This window comes from Micrasema longulum, unplaced genomic scaffold (assembly GCF_059751315.1).
Source record: "Micrasema longulum isolate JH-2025_06_02 unplaced genomic scaffold, ASM5975131v1 h1tg001345l, whole genome shotgun sequence".
NCBI classification, from domain to species: domain Eukaryota; kingdom Metazoa; phylum Arthropoda; class Insecta; order Trichoptera; family Brachycentridae; genus Micrasema; species Micrasema longulum.
Window position 1 is genome coordinate 276012 of NW_028278531.1, and position 19847 is coordinate 295858.

Here is a 19847-nt window from a genome sequence, read left to right on the forward strand (position 1 = left end):
TAAACTTTAGAATTAAATTAAACAACTGGAAATCCTATATTTCTACTGTGTTAAGTAGTCAAATCATCAAGATAGATCCGGAAGATAGGAGATTCAATTAACTTATCTGCTGGGATCCAAACCTGTCTACTTAATTCCTCTCACCGCACCGCTTCGCAAGGCCACACGGCCTCTCCGATCTATTTTAGTCGTTTGTTTTTATTTATTATGGTTAATGTATAAAATAAAAAAATTAGGTAGTGTAGTATGAGGGGTAGCATAATTAATGTTAAGTGGGCAGGTAGAATGGGAGGATGCCTTTGACGAACTTCGATAAGGCTCTCGTCCCGTCAAGTCGCTCCTCCCGTGGGGGGGCGCAGAGGAGGAAACGCGAAAATGCAGAATTGCGACATGGAATATAAGGTGACGCATGGGTGAAAAATGAACAAATTGTGTGATGTGATGAAGAATAAATGTTTAGATATAATATGTTTAACGGAATGTTAGAGGAAGGAAATCGGTTTGGTGGAACACGGTGACGCCCCGGTTCTCTGGTCAGACAGAGCCTGCTTAGGGTGTTGCCGCGTTTCTGTCGCCCAGAATGATAGAATATAAAAAGAGTATGTCTGTACAAGTTCTAGACTTATGTTTGTCAGATTCAAGATTAGATTGACAGGAATCATTTTAATAGTAGGAAATACTTCTGTAGATTCCGACTGCGAATCTGAGAAGGATAAGTTTTGGACAAGGGTGACGAATGTAATGAATGGAAAAAAAGATAGTGAGAGTAATACTTGCGGGAGATTTGAGTGGGTGGGTGGAAACTCGAAGAGACGGGATGGAGTCGGCCCTAGGAATTGAAGGCAGAATGATAATGTAAGAAGAGTGCTAGAGGTATGTCTGGAATGGAACCTTTTTGTGTCAAATACGTTCTTTGATCATAAGGAAATCCACCAGTGTACGTGGGAGAGAGGCAATGAAAGGTTAATATAGACCGAAAGTACCGCTGTGCCAAATCCATCAATTCTGTCATTTTTAATAAAAATAATTATTCTGTAAGCCGTATATCTTTACAAAGTACCGTTAAGTTATTTCAGTAAAGTAAGAAGGACACGAAATGCGCATCTCGCAAGGATATTTGAAGCCAACCCATAAAAAGTCCGTCCGCTCAGGCAATCGAGAGCCTCTGTTCTTCTCTTCTCGTGCACGCGCGCAGATTATTCCAATTGTTAATATGAGTTAATTATAACGCTAGGTTAATTTTATATTTAAGTTGATCAGAATAAGTTAGATTTTAACAGTGGACACGGGAAAGAAGAAATTTGGCGAGAAAAGTGGACCGACCCCCAACCAAAGCGGGCGCCAATCAGGGAGATGAGACCGAGGAGCGGGAGGCGTCAGCCCAATCCGGGAGTGGGGACGCCCGGAAGGTGATAAGAACCGCGACACCCGCTTTCCAGATTTCGCTTCTCCGAAACTCTCTCTCCGGACTCTCTTCTTCGGACTCTCTTCTCCGGAATCTTTTCACCGGACTCTTTTCTCACCGGCTTCTTTATCAGAGGCATCCAATAAAAGCATTTTTATGTCTCGGATCCCTAGCCACTGTGGTATTCCCGGTAACGAGAGGGTGGACGAGTCGGCAAAGGAGGCGGTCCATTCCGGGGATCCAGCCTATGGTAATTTCCCACCACTAGCTCATTACGACAAAGGAGAAGCAACTTCGCACATGGCAAGAATATTGGGTAGCCTCATCCCAAGCCGAGGGAAGACATCTTTTCCGATTGAAACCAAATGTAACAGAAAAGCCTCGGTTTTCAAGTGATTCTGAACAAATTTGAGACATCTTCCATATGCAGAATGCGTATTGGACACTGTTGTAATGGTCCTCACCTGTTCAGAATCCATGTCCGGACTCTGCCATGTGCGAATGTCAGCTCGAGGAGGAAGATCTAAATCATGTTTTCTTTGGATTAATGATTGTTATCCTGAGTTCTTATCCGACCTCTCCGCAACATCTCTAGCAACATCCCATTCCCTATTCATATTCTTACTCTCCTGTCCCCGCCCAATAAACGTGTATTTTTCATTTTATGTAAATATCTAGTTATAAATGGTGTTAAGCTGTAAATATGTTATATTGTTATATGTATATATTATTGTCGGCCGCATGGTGTGATGGTCAGCGTATTTGCCTACCATGCAAGAGGTCTCGGGTTCGATTCCCGGCATGGTTGATATGAAATATTATTCAAAAAGATGTTTTTACACTAGAATATTTCATAGTCCCTGGACTGGACCTGAAGCGTAAGACTGATCACCTTACCTTCAGGTAACAAAAATGATCAAGATACGCTGCGATTGGTGTACTAATGCAGTGCCCTATGCACCATCAGGTGCGGAAAGGGAATGATGATGATGTATATATTATATTAAATACTAACTCACTAACTTGTATATATTATATTACTAACACATGTGTAAATATGTAAAAAAAAAAAAAAAAAAAACTACACTGGCCAGAATACCCGATTTCAGAGGTGAAAACGCCATTAAAAAAAGGAAAAAGATTTTTTTTTAAAATGCCAAAGTTACGGTTTGCATCATATTGTCCATTAACGGCACAATAATCAAAATAACTAATTAATCATCACGGCCGTGAAAATCTAAGAAATTTAGCGATGACTATTAGTGTATTAAGTAAAAAAATCATTAACCAACAATATTTTGAGTTTGTCCAGATTTTTGTAGACAAGGACTGGATTCAACTCCCTCGGGGGCTGTTGATATTAACATATTACAACAGAGATGAAGAACATTTTAGAGAAGGTAAATATGGGCAGAATGGTGAATGTTACACAGTGTGTAAAGTTGCCACTTAAACCAGCCAATGAGAGGTCGTAAGCCCTGTAGATGCCTGGACTTCTATATTGCCTTCTCTAAAGTGTTGTTCGTCTCTGTTGTAATATGTCAATATTAACAGCTCCCCAGTGAGTTAAATCCAGTCCTTGTCTACAATAATTTGAACAAACTCAAAATATTGTTGATAAATCCACCTGGTCCATGAAGTATGGAAATTGAAAAAATAACATTTTCAGGCATTGCCTAGTATGTAGGTGAAATAATTCATTTACACGAATCTCACCCGCTTAAATAAAGGTTTCAGCTCTTTAACTTCACAAACATCAACAGATGGAAGAATTGAAGGGATATAGATGTTCAAATACGCGCAGAATGGTGAATGTTACACAGTGTGTAAAGTGGCCACTTAAACCAGCCAATGACAGGGTCGTAAGCCCTGTAGATGCCTGGACTTCTATATAACCTTCTCTAAAATGTTCTTCATCTCTGTTGTAATATGTTAAAAATCATTAAGTTTCTAAGACGATTCCTAGCTTTGTTGAAAATATCTGAACAAAAATAAAACTTATTGTAATTTACTTGATAAAACTTGCATTCAATTTCTTCTTCCTCTGCCTTTTATCGGTGTTAGCTTTATTTCTTTTTGTGGAATACTTCTCATCAGTATGTCGGTGCGTTCAGCCAGCCTCTTCCTCTCCCAAGTTGCTGCCACGGAATGATTATATTGTCCCATGCGTACGTATTGTACTTTTGCGGAAAACATTCCTGGAAGAAGAAAACAACAAAGTTTGTATAATTATTAAAGAGGTGTCCTGGACATACATTAAATTAACGCTTTTGCCGACGCGCTTTCTTACGCGTGGTAAAAATAAAGCATTAAATTATATCACGAAGTTTCTTGAAAATGTGTGATAAAAAAAATATTTTAATAAAAACCAACTACTTTGAACGTCGTCACTAGTTCTTTTCGAATCAACCAATGATAAGAGAATTGTGATAGATTTACGGTAAGGAAGGGGAAGAGAACTTGAGACGTCACACGCGGAGTAATTAAAAAAATACAATACTTAAAAATATAACTTTAGGAATAATGGAGTATAAAAATATTTTAAGTTCTTACCTAAATGGAATGACTTCTAAATTTGAAAACATTGCTTTCCGGAACATTCCAAACGTTCCCCAATTTAATTTCTTGCATAAGATTTTACAAAACTTTTCTGTAAAACTGTAGAAGTTCATCATTTTAATTCACTAATAAATCTTGCTTTTCCAAAAAATACTGTTATTGATGCTTTAGGTAGAATTCTTTTGTCTCGGAGATTGTCTTAAACTTCTAAGCGCTTCGTTTTAACTCTCAGCTGTTTCAATCTTTGAAAACAGATCGTTAATTTGTAAATAGGTATCACAGAAAGTGCAAATTGGAGACTCGGGCAACAGTTCAGTCCTCGCGCAGCAGCCGCATACCGGACAGACCAGAGATTCCGCGTCTTCGACACCGTGGAGGCTGATACAACACCATTGACGAGGATGGTTCTTGGAACAAACGGGATTCACCAAAAGTTCTTCGCACCAATCGCAGTAACACGCAATATCGGGCAAAAATCCATTCAACTCGTTTTCAACTCTCGTAATCGAAAATTTTATTTCTTCGTCGCTGACAATTTCAAGATTGTGTTTCAAAAAATTCAGTTGTAACTTTACAGTCTCCGATTCGAATTTGTTTAAACTTTTCCGTTTGTCAAATTTATCGACAATTTTTTCTATATAACGCCTTACGTGATTTATCAAAACGCACTGTCTCAAACGTCTGTTGTTTTCGTTCGAAGCTTGTAAAGCGGGGTGCGTGATAAAATTTGTCCAGAAACATATCTTCATTTTGTAAGAGTTTTTGCCGTCGTAATTGACTAACCAATTCTCAGGGACGATTTTATTTCTCGTGTATCTAATACGCGCCAGCTCCATAAGGTCCCAATGATGCGTCAATAGTTCCGATTTATTATCGAGAACTTCCTTCATCGGATCCAAGTCGACGTCGCTGCAAAATGCGATTCTCGAGCAGCTCTTTCCGAACTTTTTGACCATCGGTTTGCAGGGATTTAGAGAAATAACCCAAAGCGCTTTGTTCTTCGACGCACACATCCCATACTGCGCCCACTGAGTGAAATTCAAGTCCGATTCGGCGCGAGATTCGAATATCGTCAGTTTACCATCGTCGCAACTCAGTCGTAGCAACAGAATCTCTCCCGTCAAAGTTGCGACCGCGAACACCTTCTCCGATACTTCCTCCACGCTCGTCACACTGAGGCTGCCGACATTCCTGTGGACCGTCTCCGTAACGGCGCCGCAGCCGTCCATGATGCAGCAAACGAAAAACGATCCCTTGACGAGTATAACGCACCGTTTATTTCCGGGCCATTCTGCGGACCGGATATGGGACACACTGAGGTTGTCTTCCTCGGACCAGATTTCGCTCGAACTGGAGAATGTCAACTTGCAGTCGGAGGAAATGTTCAAGCGAATGCTGTGGACCTTTCCCTGGGCCGTGCCGAGGACCAGCGCGGCGGTCGACGCGGAACTTCCCTCCCATAAAAGGGAAGAAACGTGCTTGATGTTAGATTCGAGAGTAAACTCCAAATCGGTTCCGAGTTGAAGATCGCGAAAATTTTTGGGAGTTATTTTCCAGATGTATATATCGCCGTTCTTTTGCACGCTCGTGAAGAATAGGACCGCGGCCTCCCCGTCTCTGTACAGGCCGCTCCAGGCTATGGAACACGTGGCCAGTCGGTAGCAACGCTCCCGAAACTCGATCATCGCGTTCTTGGAGAAGAATGACATTCGTTTGAGAAATTCCGTGCCTTTTAAAAAATGCAAAACGAAATTGGAAATGTCCGCCAAGATGACCCACGCGTTCGTCTTGTAGAACCAGAGGGTGATCCCGCCGACCGAAGTCAGGAGCGCCAATATGCAGTTCTTGTTCGGGACGATCCCGGCGGGAGACCAAATGGCTTTGATAAAAAACAGCGGAGCGTCCGAAGCGAACCGAAAACGAGGCACGAGCAAAGGGTCGTATAAAATCACAGTCAAATCGTCCTTGGATAACTGCTTCAGGGCGGATTCGTCGAACCCGGCGTGCTCCGTCGGATAATACACCACGGGGAAGATGAACGACCTGTTGAAACTAAATTCGTTGAGTTTGCTTTTAGGATTGGGTCGCAGGTGGAACACATCCAGGCCTGAACTCGTCAACACGAAGAACTTATCGTCCTCGGACCAGTCGCAACAAAAACTTTCTTTGATTTTCATTAACAACGTAGTATTGTATAACTCTTTTAACTTCATTTTAAGACTGAAAATTTGCCTTCATAAATGTATAACAAACACGCGGGATGCTTTTCGGACAACGATAACTGACTTTATCTGCAGTCATTGACAAGGCATTTTAAAGTATGTACGTAATAAATATTTACAAATATGCAAGTCACACATTTTATACGTTTTTTGCAGTGTTTCTTTCTTCAAAGTTTACTTCGCCGTTCGCCGGCACAACGTCAGACGCGCGCGGAGACCGGCTAAATCGGAAGCATAGACTACAAACACGTGCACACTGCACAGACCACAGACACGTTAGAATAGATAAATTTTACCCATAGAAAAGCTCGAAGAAAATAGTCCACAGTATTTGGTCTATGGTATGTGGGATCCTACTTATTTTTTTAGTTCTCCATTTCAGTGTAATGTTTATCTTGATAGCTCCATGGGCAGCGAAATCCAGTTTTCAAATACAAACATTTGGACAAACCCAAATACCAGCTCATCCAAGAAGACGTATAAAATTTGAAAAATATTTTCAGGCGTTGCCTTTGCCTAGTGGGTGACATAATTCAGTTAAATAAATTACACCCACATCAATAACAGTTTCAGTTTATTACCTTTACAAAAATCAACAGATAGAAGAATTGAAGAAATACGCATATCCCAAAATAGGCAGAATGATGAATGTCGTAACACTCATTGTGTACAGTGTGTAAGGTGGCCACTTTAACTAGCCAATTACAGGCCATAAGCCCTGTAAATGCCTAGACTTCCATAATCCCTTCTCAAAAATGTTCTCCATCATTGGAACACTTACATCTAGTGAAAATTAATTTTCGAAGGGGGGGTGGGGGGTTTGAACACCCTTTACCCCCTACCTCCCCTTATGTGCGTCATTGCTTCACCCTCCGATGGGCATCTCCAGACTGACTTCAGACAGTATTTCCAGAAAGTAAGTTCCGTTTGACAGGTTAAAGAAAACAAGTAGGTACTTACAGTACTCTATATAATCCAGCACTTCACTTCACTTTCAGAGGTAGTATCATACATGGTTAATATAGCGCAGGCAATTGGTATAATAAACCAAAGTAGGGAACAAAATGCCGAAAACTCTTCTAATTTTCGGCTTCTGGAGGCTTCTCCTGAAGAGTTCTAAGTGGTTTCCTCTCCACATGGGCAAATACTGAGAAGTGCCTGATTGGCCCACTAGAATATCCTTCCTAATCCCAAAAATTTAAAGTAATTTAACTGCAGAAAAATCCTCTTTTTGAAATATAAACTTGTATATTATAAGCAAGGTAAAAAACAAATAATAAAGGGATAAACTGTATTTGGGGCAGGTAAAACGAAAAACTGTATGTAAAAGAGATTTTTTTTTTATTTCATACCTTTGGGAAGACAAAAAAAATACTGATTGAGAATTACGTACAAGATATATGTATGGGTCCACAAAGCGAGTTACATATATAACACAGTTTGAAATTTATTTTTAAAATTTTATACCTTGAGTTGCATAATTTATTTGATAAACTGGCCACATCTATAATAAATCAAACGCAAGAAAATTTCTATTTGTAACGCAGACATAAATAACATTTAAAAAAAAAAAATTGTATTACAGTACTTTAGTATATAAACTTCGGAACAATCCCTTCTTTATAAAAAAAACACTAAAACCAAGTTTAAAAGGAAATCACACTTTGACAACATTTTGTAAACGACATAAAGATATTGTTTTAATACAGAAGTGATTTTGGAACAAATTTTTCAATAAATGTGGCTGGATTTGCAAATAAAACAGTTATTAAATCTCTAATAAACACTTAGAGATAATTTAACTTCACATCAAGTGATTGTGTCTTACCTACACATATAGAAATGAAACATTTGTAGGAAAATTATATGGGACTAATGTAATTACAATGAATTATAGTGTTGTGGACACAAATGTAACAGTAAGTGTAACAGTTTTTAAATACAGAATACATACATATAGGCTTAAATTATAAACTAGATTAATATATAATTATTACGAGTATCCAATACAATACGGAATCAAGATCCATAAATAAGAGATTTGACTAAATCTTTAACCAACATAATAATATTAAACAAATAAACAGCACATCGAATTGGTCCCCATTGGACAAACTAATACTAAGCACCAATTTTGAATTTCAATAAGTATTTTTTACAATTATTCACAGATAATTATAATGCAACATTTATACAGTATAATATAGTAGAGTAATCAAAGCATGACATAATCTATATGGGAAAGATACATTCATAAAGATAAAGATCATTAGAACTGAAAGGAAAATGATTAAAAGAACATTTGCTTTGTGAAAAAGTACACCGTCAAGAGATAAGAATTTGCATCTCCAGATGTCACAGTGTAATTTGGTTTGGAAATATTTACAATCTATACAATATGATCAGAGAAGTTTACATCAGGAAAAGAATACAAAAAAAACGAATTTAGGTTTCTCTTTTATTTATTATTTTCACCAGTCACCGACATTGTCAGACTGGTCTGGACACCAGTACAAATTTTTACTATTATAATTAAAATGCAGTTCCACCAAGAAATGTCAGCAGAAAAACTCAATTTATCATAAAGGTTAGGTTTGGTTAATGCGAAATTCGCAAGTTACCTCGACTAGTAACAGTAACAAATTGAAGATTGATATTGCTTCCATTAAACAAATGCAACCAGAATAATAAAGTAAAGGCCGTGGTTAAACAAAAGAGGTGTTGGAAGGTCGTAAAAAAGATGGGCTGATGACATCACCTCGATAGCTGGAAGAGTATGGATGGAAAAAGCGGGGAACAGAAAGGAGTGGAAACGTTTGGAAGAGGCCTTTATCCAGCAGTGGAGAGAACAAGGCTGAAGAAGAAGAACCAATAATTAAGTTAAGCAGCGATATGTGCACCGATTAAATACAGATAAGGGTGGAATGATGATAAATGGAAAACATTTTGAATAATTATAACTCAAAATGAGAGTTCATTTATGATAAGTTGATATAAATGTTGCAAGATAATTAAAAGTGATCACGCCGCCAAAACAAAAAAAAAATCTAAAATATTTATCCAAATTTATTTCTATCAGTCACGCTAAAATTTAAAATAATTCGGTCAAATACAGGAGTCGATAATAATGATTTAGATTATAAATATCAGCTTTATATTATGGCCTCTCAGTAAAATGGCCAAATTACATAATTTCCATTATAACTTAGTACCTAACGACTGGTAGTTCGTAACATTAAACGTCCCAGAGAAATATGCCTTCGTAACTTAACTTAAGCTAGATAAAGTAGTTGCGAGATTATGCTAAATATTTCAAGAAATAATATTTATTTACAAAAGAATAGTTTGACGAGATAGAAAAATAAATGTCAACATATATTTGATTTTCAATACTTAAAATCCTAAAATGAGTTGCACACTTTTAAATGAGCTAAAACTACATACAAATATATTTACATAGAACTCTTTGGGTAGAGTTGTGACCGAATTGTCAAAATAAATATGATACTGATGTAAAGAATATTTTTTAAATTGCAATTCCATGTTTGTTTATAATTTAAATAATATTAAACATATCTGTGATGTATATGTGCGTGAAATTAAATATCTATAGAAAAAAATTATGTTAAAGAACGATTTTGATATCAAATGATGGACAAAATTGAGAGTGACCTCTGTTTTTGTAGCAAACATGGATTTTATCTATCTTCCATTTTACTTTATGTTGTGGAATGTATTCAATATGCGACAAAAATCTGTTGTATAGTGATCTTATGTTGGATTACTGACAATTCGGAATGAGCAATACTGGATTAATAATATTTTTCGGATCATCAACATAATATTATATAATATATTATTTAAGTATTGGTTAAAACAATCGGAAGTCAATAAACCGATAAATGTTTTAGCTTTTTGAACGTCAAATCAATTCATCCATTTGACGGTTGAACATAAAATATTATGTTCAGTATTTACATTAGTGATAGTATTGAAGAAAAATAATTTTGTTGTATGAATTCAAATATTTGGACGCTGTCATAGCACACGCAAAGAAACACTTAAAAAACGGAGTATCGGCAACTGATAGCTTTAGTATAAATTAATTGGATTAAAAATACAAAGTACTCGCAAGAATGTGAATAATAATTGTAAGAACATGATTCAGTCGATTTTATGTCAAAATATCTGTCTGCAATAAATGAGGACTCGAACAATGTGAAATTTCAAAAAGGCACCATTACATTTTTAAGACGATGCGATTGAAATACAATCACACAATTTTTTTTACTAAAAATCTAAAACGTGTACGCCCAGTAAAATGTGCATAACACATATTTATTGCATAGTACTCATTGCACATGCCACAGACAAATTTTCAAAGTAAAACATGTAATGACGTAAAAATTAGCTACAAGTTTTCTTGCTCGGAATTACATAAATATGAGACATGTGATAAAGTTGGCAATCTCCATCGTTGGTCTGAATTGAGTTGGATATGGTGATGCGTAGAAAAACAAAAATACTATTGACAGCTGAAAAGGTTTCGGAGAATAAATGGCGGTATTTTGTACATTTTTGACTCAATGTGTTTAGTTTCACAACAACAACGACAGTCACCTTTATGTTACAGAACAAAAAGCTTACCAAGACCATATATTAATTTAAAATAAGTCAATAATTTACAGATTAATTGCAATAAAATAGAACAATTATTAACTTAAATAATAAATTATTTTTGCAGTCTGGGAAAAGTACTAAAGAAACATTTATTGCATATTACTCAAAATGAAAGAGTAGAGTTTGTTTTAAGACGCATCATATGTTCAGATATTGGAGTGATTACTTATTCATACTAGAGCTGCCAGTGGTCGAACGAGTTGCGATTGATCGGCTAGACAAGGTCGTCAGTCTTGGGGGGTGTTTGGATGACCTGCAGCTCCACGGAAGTCTGCGGAGTGAGGACCTTGGCAGAACTGGGTCCGGAATAGCGCGCGGACGAGGGCGGCGGGAGCGACAGCTGCAAACCGACCCAGAAGTTCTTGTCCTCCAACTGCCTCCACGGGACCAGGCGCGTCTTCTTCAGCACCGAGTGGAGGTTCTCGCCGTTGCTGTCTTTCGGGGTCGGTCGAACCTTATCGTAACCCTGTAATGATAAAACGAGGATTTAAAGAATCAATAATGATTGCAATTTTAAAAATGTAATTTCATGAATTTTATTCCTGCCTCAACTAGTGAGACAGGTAATGAAATCAATCATCACCATCCCCCTTTTCACGCCCAGTGGTGAATCAGATGCATATCAGATGCAGCGTATTTCGATCATCTGTTATATGAAGGCAAGGGAACTCTGCATTCCAGATGAACTAGCCGACAGACGTCTTACGCTTAGATCAGCTACATCTACGTTGAGACGAAAAGTTATTATACCTCTACGCAAACAGCGAACTAAATTCGACGAACTCGCATTTGCGGTCGCCGACCCTACAGCATGGAATGCTCTCCCAGCGGAGGTGCGAGACTGTGACAGTAAAATAATGTTTTGGAAAAAACTTCAAACCCTCTTGTTCTCTATCTAAATCATTTGAATAAATCCTTAGCATGTGATGACAAAGTACATTGTTTTTCTTAAATTACAAATTTAAAACGTTAAAATTTAATTTATTTCTTTATATAATCACTTTTTAAAGCACCCTTGAGGTATGATATTAGGTAAATGGCACTTTATAGGTTATCCATAATAATAATAATAAAAAGGTGATCCAGCAATTAAGGTTCCAGTCCAGGACCAATAATATATTGCAAGCTTTTAAATCAATATTTTACGTCCACCCATGGTAGGCGAATGCACCAAAACACTACACAGCGAGGTGGACTTACTTCCATTCGATTTCCTTTTTCAAGAGTTTTACTTGAGAGGAGCCATTGAATCTAAAACATTCGTCCAGGATTTTGATTTTTTTTCATCCGCCTGGACACGCGGGGCTATTACATCGCGAGGTAATTACTGCAACTAGGTGACTTCAAAATCAGCATTTCGATGGCAGCTATGTAAACTATCATATTTTGAAAACATCAGCTTTTCTCAACAGCGGATTAAAGACCCTCTACCCACGAAGTTACCTAGTTGTTGTGATTACCCAACGACATATTATATGGCTAGCAGTTGTATCTAGAATGCCAGTCTCCGTTTTCATCTACAGCTTTAAATGGGATAATTACCTGAAGAAGCACCACAACGGGATTTGTAGTGAGTCGGTGTAATTGCGTCAGGGAGGCGGTGAGTTGCTCCGGATTCATCCCATCGGGAGACAGTACAGCCAGGACACTGCGGCTCATGGATGACAGACGACCCACTATGTTGGACCCTGGATAGAAAAAATCCAATCTAATCATTGAGGTAGTGGAATGATAAATTTAGTATTTTTATTTACATCATTTCCAACAGATGCTATCATCTATATATGTAATTTATTTCGTTTTTGAAAAAAGTCAACCAATGCCAATTTGGAATTACCAGAGACAGGTTCAAAAATCAATATATTTATACAAAACCAGTAAGTTTGGGTAAATGATCTAAAGGTTGTATCTGTTACTAAAATATAGTCAATGACAACTCGGTCGTATCATTATTTACCAGTTTTTTAAAGAGATTTTAAGAGTTATAAATGGAGTAATAAATCCTTTGAATTAAGTAGGATTGTTATGTTAGAACAGAAGCGAGAGTGTTTGGACAATTCAAGAAGAAAGTGAGTGAATCTATTGTGTATAGGACAGTAGAGGAATACATGTTCACCTTGGAGGCACTCTAAAAAAAATATAAGTTTTACTTATTATTATGGTTACATTAATTTTAAGCGAACAGCTTAAAGCTGATATGCTTAAATCTATTTTAGCTAATGTAAGTTGTTGGCGCACTCTGACTTTCCCAAAACAAATCTAGTCCATTTTCGAACCCATTGAGAGTACACACGTTGGGTCTCAATTTGGAACTAACACTGTATTCCTGCACTGTCATTACTGAAAAATTAGAAAAAGGTGATTGTGCTGACCATGTGTATTTGATTGATCACAAACTGACAATACTGCAGTGAGGGGTACAATGAAAGTTTTTAAAGTTTATTGGTTTTGTTATTTTCACGGTTTGATTGTAAAGAAATATTAAATTTTCGCTTAATTAGTTTAAAAAAATTGATATTGATATGCGAAACAGAAGAAAGGCTCAAGTCTATATGAACAGTTTCGGGAAAGGGGTGGATGCTTTCATTGTACACACGTTGAGGTCAGCACTTGTGGCAGCTTATTCCAACCATCAACAACCCTTTTGCTCAGGAAAAGCTTCCGAAGATTTAGATTGAATCTGGTTTTCTCCAGCCTGAGACTGTGGCCTCAACGACGAGCATCTTGTTTAGGCTCGAACATGGGTTACAAAGAAGAACCCCTTTGAATCTATGGCTCTGTGGTATGTCAATCTGTTTGTATCAGATTGATGATATTGCAAAAAATTTTATTGCATTGGTAAAATGACTGACTTACAATTGGTGGTATCCTTGGGCAACTGGCAGTTGATACACTTGTATGCGTACTTATTCTGCAGAGTTGGTATCAGAACTTCGAGGGTCAAAGCGGCATCCTCGGAAGTGTACAATACAAGGACATCGTACTCCTTGTCATCTGAAAAATAAAAATTCATATGATCGAGCCTCGTAAGAGTAAACACGTTGAGACTTTAGAAAAGAAAAGAGGTCTGAATACTCTCAATGTGCACATCAAGCCATGATTGCAGAAACATCGTTACCGACAGGAGCAATATTTTATGGGATATCATAGGAACCGTTTCTGGACCACCGTCCCCTTTACAAGAAAAAAAAAATTCAATGTCCCCTCTCCCATAACAGAATAAATAGTTATTGATTTATTTATTCATTTACACGCCCTACGGGCTTTAACATATATTAGGAATTACATTCAAGTGCAGCAGTGAAACATAAGTATGTAAATTTAGTTAAAATTAAAGATAACATAAGAAAATGTTAAAATCGGGTTGTGGTCCTGTGGCTAGTGTCTCGGACTAACAGACCAAAGGTCCGTGGTTCGAATCCCACTCTACCCCAACTCGATTCCCATTTTCTAATAGTGAGTTATTTACAACTCGTTGAAAATGGCCCTCAAAAATTAAATATTTGGGTAAATCATAAGAACGCAAATATTTTATTTAAAAAAAAAAAAAAAAAAACTAAAAGATACAATAATAAGTAAAAATAAGGAAATGTACCAACATAGGTATAGGGTACATAGAAAAATATTTCATAAATTTACATATGAAAACATACACACATACATATACATACATATAAGTTTATACATTATTATAGAGATACATGAGAAAAAAAAAAGTAAATATAGAACAATATTAAGAAATTTTATACAAATGAATTTATAACCTTTTGAATACTTAACCTATATTTATATAAAGACAGAGGAAATATATCAACTTCACCATACTCGTTACCTAGCCGGTGTAGTCTAGGTATTGGTGAATTGTAATAATTGTTATACCAAATATTGTTGAACGTTATTCTAGTTGCTGTCGGCTCAAGGAATTTTGTGGTTCTGCATCATTTTAGAGCAGTATAATTCTAATATTTTTTTAATTGATCAAAATCATAATCACAACACTCGCTTTACGTAAAATGATGGTTTAGTGATCCCTAAAATTAGTAATTAGAATAAAATTAGAAATTGGCTTCTAATTCAAGAGTTTTTACATTAATGTTCTATAAATTATGTGTTCAAATTTGATTTACATGTATCTAATTTTTTCCATGATATAAGCATTTGTTTTTCTCATTCTTTTTTTTATTTTTTCGACCAAGCAAACCATCACGCCGTTTCTCCGTAGGGGTAGGCAGAGAGGATAGAATGCCACATCACTCTGTCTTTGCATACAGACTTCGCTTCCTCTACATTCATACATCTTCTCACGCACGCACATCGATTATTCCTACTCTAGACATGTCCATCTTCAAGTATTTGATGGACTTGATCGTGCCATGTCTTTCTCGGTCTTCCTTGTTTTCTGCATCCATCGACATTCGCATCGTAGATCCTTTTAGCCATTCTGTCGCTGTCCATTCGCTCTACATGTCCAAACCAACGCAGCACCCCTTTCTTGGTTCTGTCGATAAAGCATGTCTCAGCCTTACATAGTTCACGGATCTCGACATTTGTCATACATCGTTTTACCACACATTCGTCTGAGGGATCGCATTTCGACAGCATTTAACCTACTTTCATCACTAAGCGGATACAGTTAAACTACTGCTCCTTATTTTGACTGAAATAGTTTATGTAAAGATATTTATTTTTAAGTATGATTAATATTTATAAAGATAAACCTTACCAACAAGCCACAAAAAGTGGCTTGGTGAGGTTTTTTTATTTATTGGATATATTCCTTTTTTATGTATCTTAATTTTTATTCATGTGTACTTTTACAATTAAATAAATGAAATATATATTTTATCAATCTATTAAGAATCACAAAGTAGAAATTAAAAATACCATCAAATTAATTTAGTAAAAAAATGTGTGTTTGAAATTGGAGTTTTGATAATTTGTTAATGTCAGGTTAACCATATTTTTGTCAAACATGCTTGATTGCATGAATCGTATCTTTGCTTACCAAATTGCAATAATTTGTCACCAATTAGGTTCGGGTTCCAAAGAATAATATTATATCGCCGTTGGACAGTTAAAAATTTCAAAATATTTCATTTTCATTGCCACGGCCGCCCCCATTGACTGCTATAATGCCCCCCATTTGCCTATGGACCCGCTACCGCCCCCATGGAAGGCTCCAGCGCACAATGAACCACCCATGTCCTGTATTATTAAGGAGTATTCTTTGATAATCAAGCTTTGTTTTGAATATTTATTTTATTGATATCAACAAAATAAATAATCCTTGTTAATTGAGAGAAAGACGTATTCTCCTATAAAATACTGTGTTTGTTGGTTTTGATGTTTTGGCGATATGTGTAATGAATGAAGTAAACCCGAATTAGTCAGAAATAATCATTTTTTTGGTGTAAAAAAACTATGGAGAATGATGGAAACATATGACCCATACTTGAGAATGATTAGTTTACACTCGTAACTCATTTTTAAATATCAATATAAAAACAAATGATAATTACCTGTATTGGGCGAGTGGCTAGCGTTCCTACATTTCAGCAGAACTTTCAAACCAAATCTTGTATACAGAGCGATACCCGTCAACATTGCCAGAATTATTCCGATGGCCATAAAACACAAGGAGCGCCAGGGGACCGGATTGTTCTGAACGCCCGCATCTTCAACTGAAGAAAAATACAACAAACATTGATTAAAATTCAAAATAATATAAAGTACATCTACAATTTTGTCAAAAATGATATTTTCCTTTTGGGGGATTTTTAGCTCTTATTGGATGTTCTCTAGCCAAATGATACGCGTGGGACCATTGACATATAATACATAAACATGCCGTCAGGGAGAAAATAAAAATAATCATTGTATTGAATATTTTCATGTTTATGGCAGGCGGGTGCCTCGCAAACCCCATGTACCATACTATTCACATCACATGGGAGCAGCACCCAATAGTTCTTCTGCCATTATGGCAGGAGCAGTAATAATGCGCAATAGCTTGTCTGCCTGAGAAAGCTTTATCTATGCCTGTATACGCATTATATATGTTCGTAAACGGACATGCCGGGACTGGATTCGCTAGATTGAATAGATGTTTTGAGTTTGAATTGGAATTATCACAGACTTGATTTAGAATTTTAGTCAAATAATAAAAAGGGTTTATTTTATATTATTTTTATTATAATATCAAATTTAATTTAGATGCCCGTCACTTTCAAAATTAGCCCAAAAATGTATAAAGGCTGGGTGATCTCCTTTCTAGATAGATAGACAGATGTAAGGATTCGCCACAGTTTGTATTTTGAAAAGTTTTTATTGAAAATAAAATACGGAATTTGCAGATTTGCGTCTTCACCATTTCCTAACTATGTTTTTTTCCTAAGAGAGTTTTATTGATCGTTTCGGAGCGAGATTATTTTCATCGTGATTACATTTTTACATTACATTTTTTTTTTTTTTTTGCACCACAACAGGCCAGGAGGCCTAATTACAGTGGTGAATTACATCACAGAGCACCCAGGCTTGAGAAAAATCACATTTTTTAAATTTTTGTGTTCTCACCGGGAATCGAACCCGGAACCTTCCGTGCGTGAGTCAAGCGTCTTGACCACTACACCACGGAGGCCGCCATAAGTTTCCTAATAAGGACAAACAAAGGTGTTGAATAAATAAGAATAAATATACACTATACACGGTTTTTCAGGGCCAGACTACGAAACTTCAGAGGAACATTCCTCATGGTAAGCTTTAAAAAAATCCTAATAAAATTTTTCTAATAAGTCAATTAAAAAAAAAACAAAAATATGTAATCTCAAAATGGAGTAAATCCTTAATTTCTCGGACCAGCAGTCTCTCCACAAACCCCTACTCCTATTGTACCCAGCCGCTTCCCTTGTCCGCGTCTGGTGGGTATCGCTTCGTTGGTCAAATACGTTTTTATCTCAATTTTTTTTTGTAGGGGAGAAGTAGGGGTTTGCAGAAGGGATGCTAGTCCGAGAAATTAAAGATTCACTCCATTTTGAGATTATTAAAAAATAATTTTAAAAAATACTTTTTGGAAAAAAAAATTAAGGATTTTTTTTAAAGCTTACTATGAGGAATGTTCCTCTAAATTTTCGCAGTCTGGCCCTGAAAACACTGTATACTAACATACCTTTATGATGCAGCCAAATGGACATATTGATGTAGGAATCAGCGTTGCTTACTATGCACTCGTACTGACCGTAATCTTCTGATCTCATCTGAGGAATAATCAAGTAGGCCCCCAGAATCTGCTCATCTTCCCTGGAAACAAAAAAATGATTTTTCAACAATTTATTTTTTTAATCATTAACATTTCCTCTTTCCGCACCCAGCGGTATACAGGGTAGGGGCGAATCGTCAAAATAAGCGATTATGCACAGCTTACCATTATATTTGACTTTCGATAATGTTTTATGGTAACAATGTTTATGGGAAAAAAAAAAAAAAAATTGTAATTTATTATAAATCACCACGACCAACAAATATCTATGTAGTGCGCCCAGCGTCCCGCCCGTTCTCAATGAACAATGAAACTAGCCGATTGATTACCTCAGCTTATTATTCTTCCATACAAAAATGTGCACTATATTTTACATTTACATCTTTAACCGAGTCAGATTTTTTAGTACTAAAAGAAGCTTGCAGATTACAAATATTATTTGGAGATTCTCTATTTGGAAACTAGTATTTTGAACATTATTTTCGAAGGACAATTTTTCTTTGATATGATACTGTTGACATATGTATCACATAGATGTGGCGATCGAAGTGGACGTATTTGGCATTATTCATTTTAAAAGGAATCGGCCAGTGCTCAGTGTTGACATTTCAATCATAATGGAAATATCTGCTGAATGTCATTGTGGCATTTCTTAATAAACTTTTGAACAAGTATTGTATTAAAATAGTATAGAATAAAGCTACGTATATCGCTTGGTTAATAATAATTAGAGGATGCTAAATTTGCGGTAGTTGCATTAGGTAATAACTTATATTTTAATAGTATGTAAGTTATAATTTGTAATCAATTTATATTGTTTAATTATTGCAAACATTATTTCATCAAGAATTGTCAATAAATAGCATATCACAACATTTAAGTTCATGATCAGAATTAGGCAAACTCCAGCTTTTTTTTCTGCCAAAATATCACTGATCGTACCCAATGCAATTAGACGCAGTCTCATAGCAAATATAACTTATTTCACAATAATTTCAGCATTAACTTTCAACAATACCTTATGACTTTGTCCTGCTGCAACCTTACTGGGCGCCGCGGTTTGGTCGCCTCCGGATGAACTCTTTTCCAAGACACATCACTCGATGCATCGGGTAAATTTATCCTACCTAAAAATAAAAAAATATTAATTTTAATATTTTTTTTATAATAAAAAAATAAATAATAATTAATAAAAAAAAATCAGAATATTAATATATGTACGCGTTGGAAAGAATGCATGAAGGTTTTTTAAATTTATTTATTTACACTATTTATCAAAATACAATTTTATGTTCACTTTGCCCAGCTAACAAGGGTACATACCCCGTTCCAAGCTAGGCAATTACATTTTAATATATTATAAAAGTTAACAAATTAATAGAGAGCATAGACAAATAAAATATAAACTTATTCGTATACACATTTTGATACATATACATACACATATATACACACATATATATATACACACATATATACACACACACATACATACACCCATGCGCATACACATACATACATTCATAAAAACCTGGACAATTTATTTATGCGAAAATTCATGGTTGCCATCTATAAATATATTTTTTTAAATTATTCCTTATTTATATATTTTATTTTCGACATCTAGTAAGAATCTCCAATCCGTGGCATGCATCAACTTTTTTGACTCCCTACGACCAATGTCATGAAAAAGCGAGGTCAACACCTTCCGCAACTTGACAACAAT

At 36.0% G+C, this 19847-nt stretch overlaps 2 protein-coding genes across 2 annotated transcripts in view; both read right to left on the reverse strand.

The window, feature by feature from the left end:
• Positions 1–3470: 3470 nt before the first annotated feature.
• LOC148275756 (uncharacterized) lies at positions 3471–6433 on the reverse strand. The gene is made up of 2 exons (XM_088235249.1): positions 3959–6433; positions 3471–3603 (listed from the first exon to the last, which is right to left on the reverse strand). Exon 1 carries the CDS (start codon positions 6175–6177, stop codon positions 4186–4188), a length of 1992 nt encoding a protein of 663 aa, XP_088091375.1. The 5' UTR covers positions 6178–6433; the 3' UTR covers positions 3471–3603; positions 3959–4185.
• Positions 6434–10552: 4119 nt separating this feature from the next.
• LOC148275757 (X-linked interleukin-1 receptor accessory protein-like 2) overlaps positions 10553–19847 on the reverse strand; it is a 192272-nt gene continuing 182977 nt past the window's right edge. Inside the window, exons 5-10 of the mRNA XM_088235226.1 lie at positions 19140–19248; positions 18032–18162; positions 16386–16547; positions 13723–13860; positions 12409–12554; positions 10553–11332 (exon numbers count right to left, since the gene is read on the reverse strand). Coding sequence (XP_088091352.1) covers positions 11081–11332; positions 12409–12554; positions 13723–13860; positions 16386–16547; positions 18032–18162; positions 19140–19248 — 938 coding nt within the window. The 3' untranslated portion in view covers positions 10553–11080. The remainder of the gene's footprint in view (positions 11333–12408; positions 12555–13722; positions 13861–16385; positions 16548–18031; positions 18163–19139; positions 19249–19847) is intronic.